Here is a 9,013-nt window from a genome sequence, read left to right on the forward strand (position 1 = left end):
GATGGTAGTCATATAAGATGAAGCCTTTCAGCAACAATTTACCACCTGGTGGTTGTAGAGATGCTGAAGCGTGACGACTGGTCCGTCGCACGCGGATGTGCGAAGACGCACTATAATTTTCACTTAACCGTGCCGCGCGCTAAAGCGTGCGACAACTATGTGTGACTGCGGATTACGCAGGTCGCACTCTGAGGTGCGAAGTGCTAAAGAGCACAAAGATTGCACTTAAGCTGTGCAAAGCGCTAAGAAGCGCGAGATTTGCGCGGCACTGCGGATTACGCAGGACGCACTTTGATGTGCGGAGTGCTAAAGAGCACAAAGATTGCACTTAAGCTGTGCAAAGCGCTAAGAAGCGCGAGATTTGCGCGGCACAGCGGATTACGCAGGGCGCAAATAATAATGATACGTTGTGCTTAATAGCACAACTTTAATAATGCAAAGGGATGCAAAGTTGACTTCGCGCACTTTATTTTCCCGGAAGTCCTTTCAACGCACTCGCGTTATTATTTACGGCAGCGGAATGCGGATAGATGTTTTGATATCGCGCACCGTCTCCGTCTCGCGATAGTTTTTATAAGTGCTGTTACCTTAGCGTGTCAGCGTTCTCACTCGCACTCCGCGAACTGATTACCGAATCACTATCTATTTTTCCAAAATCCGGCTCGAAGGACCATTTAATGTAGCCGCGCCTTCGATTTACACGTCCACATTAACAGAATTTATTTGTTTCGCCGATCGGAGAGATAGGACGTAATTGATTTGTCCGGGTTTAGTTTGTTGAACAGTATTTATTCCTTTCGACACCAACTCCCGGACCGTCTTAGGTAATCGCACGCGACAGCAAGATATGAGCGGACACACGAATTATCGTTTAATTATAACTTTATGAGCGTGAGGCGTTCGGTGTGCTCCCGGTGAAGGCTTGCGACGAAGTATCTTAACGAAAAACCTTCTCGGCGATCCACGTACAATAGTCCTGGTTGATACGGGTACTACAAAAAAGGAGGAATTTCGATCGTTCGATTCCGAGAGCCAATCGGCTATCGACAACGAGGTGTTTGTCAGAATCGAACGATACGAAGAAACCGCAAACACGGAATGAAAACAAGGCTTCGCACGTAACGTCTCGCTTTAGAACGTTCGAGAACCGAAATTAATAATATAGTTTATAAAACGCTTACTTTCTTGAACATAGCATGTTGCAATGCAAGATATATATTCATAAGTTTTATGAACATTATCAGAGAGAAATCACTGACATTATTATATTTTTGATTATATAGTTGTGAAGTTAAACTTGTAAATTCCTACGATTTTATCAAAAATGTAATAATGTCAGTGATTTCTCTCTGATAATGTTCATAAAACTTATGAATATATATCTCGCATTGCAACATGCTATTATAATATTACATGTGAATAGCTTGATATTTGTGAAACACGAATACCGAAAATAAATTTAAACTATAATTATATAGTTATAATTATAGCTTAAATTTATTTTCGGTATTCGTGTTTCACAAATTTCAAGCTATTCAACACATTGAATTCAACTTCAGTTCAATCACTTAACATAAGAGCAAGGATTCCCCTTACCCCATTATAAATAGTAAATATTTCTTTTACTTCGACAGTTATTAATCGTTTTTATGTCCATCCGAAGTTAAGTGCTTTATGGTCACTTCCCTCTATCTGTGTGCAATGAAAAGAACAGAATTTTAATATTTAATTTAATTTACATATCTGGTTTTATATGTGCTACTGAATGTTTTATATGTGCTACTATATTGTACTTATTGTAACTGTCTGTTACTGCCAAATCTCTATAACCCAATATGTTACGCTGTTTAGCAAAGTTCTTCAGCTGGGATTGCATACGGTCTTATACCGTATGCAAACCCAGCTAAAGAAATCCCAGCTAAAAGTATACCGGCCTTCTTGAAAGGATTGATTGATTTTGCTTTATCCTGCAAATAAGCGCTATAATTTAGACAATATTCAGATATAATCAAGAAATAATATACTTATAAAACAATAAATAAACATATATAAGCAGACATATATAAGCAGATATATATACAAAATTTCAATCTACTTACTCGATAGGACCAAATATTGTATATTTTCTGCAGCAGATTCAAATATAACATTAACCTTATAATATTATTATATCTTGACGTCGCGAACATTAACCTTATAACGTTATTATATCTTGACGTCGCGATGCTACCGCGTACTGTTTGATACGTATCATATACGTATGCACGCACATACACATTGTCTCTTAAGGCGTATTTGCACACTCAAGCGAATAATCGTACATGAGAGCTGCAAACGCGCCTTGAGGGACAAAATCGCTTTGCGTGTGTGCGTATGAGCATACGTACGTGAGAGTCTGAAACTTATCTTATTATTATGATAATGACGAAGAACGAAAAATGTCACAATTCTGATATACGATCATCATTTCTCGGGATTGACTGCACCAATCTTATTCGAACCGGGCGCAATCGAAAGCTTATATTCACATTATATAATAAAAGTGCCGTTAGATTTTTTATTACGGCTTTAGTTATTAAAATATCTTAATCAAAATTTACTAGATCTAAAATTCCGGATAAGCTACTTGGTAGCGTCGCAGCCCCTGTACATAGTCAACCCGTTGACAAGCTGGAACGAATTTTATACTTGGCGTCGCGACGCTACCGCGTCGCTTGATACCGAACAAAATGTCCGATCTACATGAGCCCAGAAACGCTTCCTTAAAAAGTTAGCGTCTCAAAACCTCTGAAATCACGATTATTTATTACATTTTTACAAATATCAGGGAAAGTATGCGTCTTTCGACAAAACGTACTGAAATAAAAGTTGTAGAGAATTAAATTCTCTTTCAAATGAGATCAAAGTTATAACAGTTCCTTCCACAGGATTTGGAATACCCGCCTAAAGCCGAAAAAACACTTTCGATTCATTTGAAATTGGTTATTAATTTGTATATTTCAAAACATATGACGCGAACTACAATCATTACGATCTCATTTGAAAGATAAGTCAATACCGAACAAAATGTCCTATGTACATAGTTCCGCAAATGCTTCCTTAAAAAGTTAGAGCTCAAAAATCTATGAAATCACGATTATTTATTACCTTTTTACAAATATCAGGGAAGGTATGCGTCTTTCGACCAAAAGTACTGAAATAATAGTTGTAGAGAATTAAATTCCCTTTCAAATGCGATCAAAGTTATAACAGTTCTTTCTACAGGTTTTGGAATAACCGCCAAAAGCCGAAAAAACACTTTCGATGCATTTGAAATTGGTTATTAACTTGTATATTTCAAAACCATCGGGGCGAATTGCAATTATTTTGATCTCATTTGAAAGATAAGTCAATACCGAACAAAATGTCTTATGTATATAGTTCCACAAATGCTTCCTTAACAAGTTAGCGCCCAAAAATCTATGAAATCACGATTATTTATTACCTTTTTACAAATATCACGGAAGATACGCGTCTTCCGACAAAAAGTATTTAAACAAAAGTTGTAGAGAATTAAATTCTCTTTCAAACGAGATCAAAGTTATAACAGTTCCTTCCACAGGTTTTGGAATAACCGCCAAAAGTCGAAAAAACACTTTCGATGCATTTGAAATTGGTTATTAACTTGTATATTTCAAAACATATGGCGCGAACTACAATCATTTTGATCTCATTTGAAAGATAAGTCAATACCGAACAAAATGTCTTATGTACATAGTTCTATAAATGCTTCCTTAACAAGATAGCGCCCAAAAACCTCTGAAATCACGATTATTTATTACATTTTTACAAATATCACGGAAGATACGCGTCTTTCGACCAAAAGTACTGAAATAAAAGTTGTAGAGAATTAAATTCTCTTTCAAATGTGATTAAAGTTATAACAGTTCCTTCCACATGTTTTGGAATAACCGCCAAAAGCCGAAAAAGCATTTTCGATTCATTTGAAATTGGTTATTAATTTCTATATTTCAAAACATATGGCGCGAACTACAATCATTATGATCTCATTTGAAAGATAAGTCAATACCGAACCAAATGTCTTATGTACATAGTTCTACAAATGCTTCCTTAAAAAGTTAGCGCCCAAAAACCTCTGAAATCACGATTATTTATTACATTTTTACAAATATCACGGAAGATACGCGTCTTTCGATCAAAAGTACTGAAATAAAAGTTGTAGAGAATTAAATTCTCTTTCAAATGAGATGATAGTTATATCAGTTCCTTCCACAGGTTTTGGAATAATCGCCAAAAGCCATAAAAACACTTTCGATTCATTTGAAATTGGTTATGAACTTGTATATTTCAAAACATATGGCGCGAACTACAATCATTTTGATCTCATTTGAAAGATAAGTCAATACCGAACAAAATGTCTTATGTACATAGTTCTACAAATGCTTCCTTAACAAGGTAGCGCCCAAAAACCTCTAAAATCACGATTATTTATTACAAATATCAGGGAAAGTATGCGTCTTTCGACAAAACGTACTGAAATAAAAGATGTAGAGAATTAAATTCTCTTTCAAATGAGATTAAAGTTATAACAGTTCCTTCCACGGGTTTTGGAATAACCGCCAAAAGCCGAAAAGACACTTTTGATTCATTTGAAATTGGTTATTAATTTGTATATTTCAAAACATATGGCGCGAACTACAATCATTATGATCTCATTTGAAAGATAAGTCAATACCGAACAAAATGTCCTATGTACATAGTTCCGCAAATGCTTCCTTAAAAAATTAGCGCTCAAAAACCTCTGAAATCACGATTATTTATTACATTTTTACAAATATCAGGGAAACTATGTGTCTCCCGACAAAAAGTACTGAAATAAAAGTTGTAGAGAATTAAATTCTCTTTCAAATGAGATCAAAGTTATAACAGTTCCTTCCACAGGTTTTGGAATAATCGCCAAAAGCCATAAAAACACTTTCGATTCATTTGAAATTGGTTATTAACTTGTATATTTCAAAACATATGGCGCGAACTACAATAATTTTGATCTCATTTGAAGGATAATTTTATGCCGAACAAAATGTCTTATGTACATAGTTCCGCAAATGCTTCCTTAACAAGCTAGCGCCCAAAAACCTCTGAAATCGCGATTATTTATTACAAATATCGGACTTCCGTTTCCGGTACGTAGAGTGTGACACGTGTGTATGTGGAAGGTGCTGTTTGACGGTGGTTGAGAGGAGAATTAGAGGGGCGACGAGAGAGAAGGGTTGAGTGAGAGCGAGTGGAGGTGAAAGTGTGAGTGAGGGAGTGAAGGGAGAACTGGGAGTGAGAAGGGAAGGGAATAAAAGGGCATTTTCGAGCCGGCGGTTAGGGGCGAGTGGGCACGGAGTATAGAATAGGTAGAACGGTAGACGCGACGGAGCGCTAGGGAAACAGCGCGCGATAGGGAAAAGTGGGGGTAGCGCTAGTGAGCGGCAGAGCATGAAGCAAAGAGAGTAGATAGAGGGGAAACAAAGACGGTCAAATAGAGAAGAGAAGGAGAGTATAGGTAGAGAAAAGGAAACAAAACAAGAAGCGGAAAAAGGGAAACAAGGAGAGATAAGCAAGGGAGAATGGAGAAAGGTGGGATAAAACAATTGAAAGAGAGAAAAGGAAGTGTAGGAGATATATCAGAGTTTTTGAAGAAGAAGAGAGAGAGAGAGGATAAGGAAGGAGAGGAGTCTATTTTCAGATCAAGTAAAATCATAGTAAGATCACCAAAAGCGATGGGGGAGAGAAAGGAGGAGGATAGAGAGGGATGGGAGAGGCAATTGAGGGAGGAATTAAGAAAGGACATAATAACAGGGGTAAAATTGCTAGGAGAAGAGATAAGAGAGGATTTAAGAGAGATTAAAGATGGTTTAGTGGGGCAAGGAGAAGGGATAAAAAAGGAATTGGAAAAGATAAGGGAGGAATTTAGAGAGAGGGAGAGGGAATGGGAGGAAGAGAGAAGGGTAATGAGAGGAAGGATAGAAAATCTAGAAAGGAAATTAGAAAAATGGATAAAGGAAGGGAAAGGAAGAGAAGGAGAGGAGGGCAAGGAGGGAGCAGGGGTAGTAGGAGAAAGTGAATTAGAAACAAAAATAAAGGTAATAGAAAGAAAATTAGAGCGGAAGGAACGAGAGGATAGAAAGAGAAATATAGTAATTAGGAGAGTAGAAGTAGAAAAAGGAGATGTAAGAGGAGGAGTAGAAAAGATCTTGGAAATGCTAGGAGTAAATATAAAAATAGAGAGTGTGAAAAGGATTGGTATAATGACGGAAGGAGAGAGAGGAATGGCGGTGGTGACGTTAGGGAGCATGGAACAGAAAAGACAAGTTATGGAGAATAAGAAAAAGTTGAGGGGAAGAGAGGAAAGGATAGAGGATGATTTAACATGGGAGGAAAGAAAGGTTAGATGGAAGCTCAGGGAGATAGCCAGGAAAGAGGAAGGAGAAGGAAGGAGGGTACGGATAGGTAATGGGGGATTGCAAATAGATGGCAAATGGTGGAAATGGAATAAGGAAGAGGAAGTATTGAAAAGTGAAAGAGGGGAAGTGAAGGGGGAGAGAGTAGGTTATAGGAGAGAGAGACAGGGGGAATAAGGGGGAAGGTAGTTGAGAGGGGACTAGTAACAGAGACAGGGGAGAGGGAGGGGAGGACAAGTGGGAGAGTAATAAGGGGAGGGAAGGAGAGGAGAGGGGGAATAGAGAGACGTGGGAGGGGGCGGTAAGGAGGAAGAGATATGGAAGATGGCTTTCTGGAATGTAGCAGGTTTAAAAAACAAAGATAAGGGTTTTTGGGATAGGATTGGAGAGTGGGATGTCATAGTACTAATGGAGACATGGGTGGACGAGAAAGGATGGAGGGGAGTAAAAAACAAATTACAGAAGGGTTTTAAATGGGGGGTACAATACGCGAGTAGAAAGAATAAAAAAGGAAGAGCAATGGGAGGAATGATAATGGGGATAAGAAGGGAAAGGGAAATGGAGATAGGAGAAATTGAAATGACGGAGGAAGGGATGATAACGGGGACATTGAAAAGAGGAGGGGAGGAATGGAGAATAGTGGGAGTATATGTGAACGAGGACTTAGAGAGGAAGATAGAGGGTTTAAAGAAGTGGATGGAAGAGAGAGAGGAGGAAGGAAGGAGAATAATAATAGGAGGTGACTTTAATGCCAGAACTGGAGAAATGGGAGGAAGGGTAAATTTGGGGGAGGAGGAGGAAATTGGAAAGAATAGGAACTCCAAAGATAAGAAGAGTAATAGGGAAGGGAGGAGATTGGTAGAGGTGCTAGAGGAAACTGGATGGAGTATAATAAATGGGAATATAAAAGGAGATGAAAAAGGAGAATACACGTATACTGGGGGGAGGGGAAACACGGTAATAGATTATGTATTAGGAAATGAAGGGATACGGGAAAAAATAGAAAGATTAGAGATAGGAGAGGACATAGACTCGGATCATCACCCGGTGATTTGCTGGATAAAAGGGGAAGACAGTTGGAAGAAGAAAAGGAAAGGGAGGCAGAAAGGCAGGAGAGGGGTTTGGAATGAGGAGGGGAGAGAGAAATTTAGGAGGGAAATAGGAGAAATAAATATAGGAGGGGAAGAAGGAGGGACGGAAGAGGAGATAGAGAAAATGAATGAAAGGATAAAGAGGGCATTGGAAGAGAGCGAGAAGGGGGAAGGAAAGGAAGAGAAAAGAAAGGGGGGGTGGTGGGATAAGGAGTGTATAGAGAAAAAGAAGGAAATAAGGCTGAAGTTGAGGAAATGGAGGAGAGGAGAAGAAGAGAGAGGAAGGTATAGAGAGGAAAAGAGAGAATACAAGGAGATGTGTGAAAGGAAAAAGAAAGAGGAGGGAGAGAGATTAATAAGGGAAGCAGGAGAGGCGAGAACGGAAAGTAAAGTATGGGAGATAGTTAATAGGGAGAGGAGGAAAAGAAAAGGAGTAGAGGAAGGGATACAGATGAAGGAATGGAAGGAGTATTTTATGGGGTTATTAGGAGGAGTAGAAGAAAGAGTTCGGAGAGGAAGAGGGGGAAGGAATAGAAGAGAGATGGAAAGGGAAATAGAGTGGGAAGAAATAAATAGGATTATGAGTAATTTAAGGTTAAACAAAGCTATGGGGTTGGATAATATACCAAATGAAGTATGGAGATACGGGGGGGAAGATATAAGAAAATGGGTATGGGAAACGTGTAATAAGGTATGGAGAGGAGAGGGATGGCCAGAGGGATGGAAGGAAGGGATAATAGCACCGATTGTGAAGAAAGGAGAAGGAGATAAAGTCACGGATTATAGAGGAGTGACGCTTATGTCAACGCTGTATAAGATATACACATCGATTCTGGCAGAAAGGTTAAGAGAGGAAGTAGAAGAGAAAGGTATAATACCAGAGAATCAGACAGGATTTAGAAAGGGAAGAGGGGTGATGGACAATATATATGTATTGAATTATCTGGCGCAAAGGCAGATTAGTAGGGAGAAAAAGAAATTAGTAAGTGTGTTTATAGACTTGAAAGCGGCGTTTGACTCAGTAGACAGGGGAGTGCTGGTAAGAGTATTAAGGGAAAGAGGGGTTAGAGAGGGACTGATAGAAAGGATAGAAGAGGTGATAGGGGAGACAAAGAGTAGAGTGAGGATAGGAGAGGAAATAAGTGAAGAATTCTGGACGGGTAGAGGAGTGAGACAGGGTTGCCCATTAAGTCCGGTGTTATTTAACATAGTAATAGCAGATATGGAGGAGGAAATTGCCAGGGGAATTTGGGGTGGAGTTAAGTTGGGAGAGGGGAAGATATTCTCCATGGCATATGCAGACGATATAGTGCTGTTAGCGGAAGAGGAAGATGAGATGAGGGCAATGTTAGCAAGGACGGAAAGATATATGGACAATAAGAGACTGGAGGTGAACGTATTGAAAACAAAGGTCATGGTATTTAGAAAGGGAGGGGGTAGGAGAAAAAGAGTAAAGTGGAGATGGAAAGGGAA

At 38.9% G+C, this 9,013-nt stretch overlaps 1 protein-coding gene across 1 annotated transcript; it reads left to right on the top strand.

Moving 5' to 3' along the window:
- The first annotated feature begins 5,768 nt into the window (after positions 1-5,768).
- Positions 5,769-6,626, top strand: LOC138935260 (uncharacterized protein PF3D7_1120000-like). The gene has a single exon (XM_070299710.1). It carries the CDS (start codon positions 5,769-5,771, stop codon positions 6,624-6,626), a length of 858 nt encoding a protein of 285 aa, XP_070155811.1.
- Positions 6,627-9,013: the final 2,387 nt, after the last annotated feature.

Source organism: Polyergus mexicanus, unplaced genomic scaffold, assembly GCF_030449975.1.
Source record: "Polyergus mexicanus isolate NDT 795.1 unplaced genomic scaffold, iyPolMexi1.0 SCAF_8, whole genome shotgun sequence".
In the NCBI taxonomy this organism is placed as follows: Eukaryota; Metazoa; Arthropoda; class Insecta; order Hymenoptera; family Formicidae; genus Polyergus; species Polyergus mexicanus.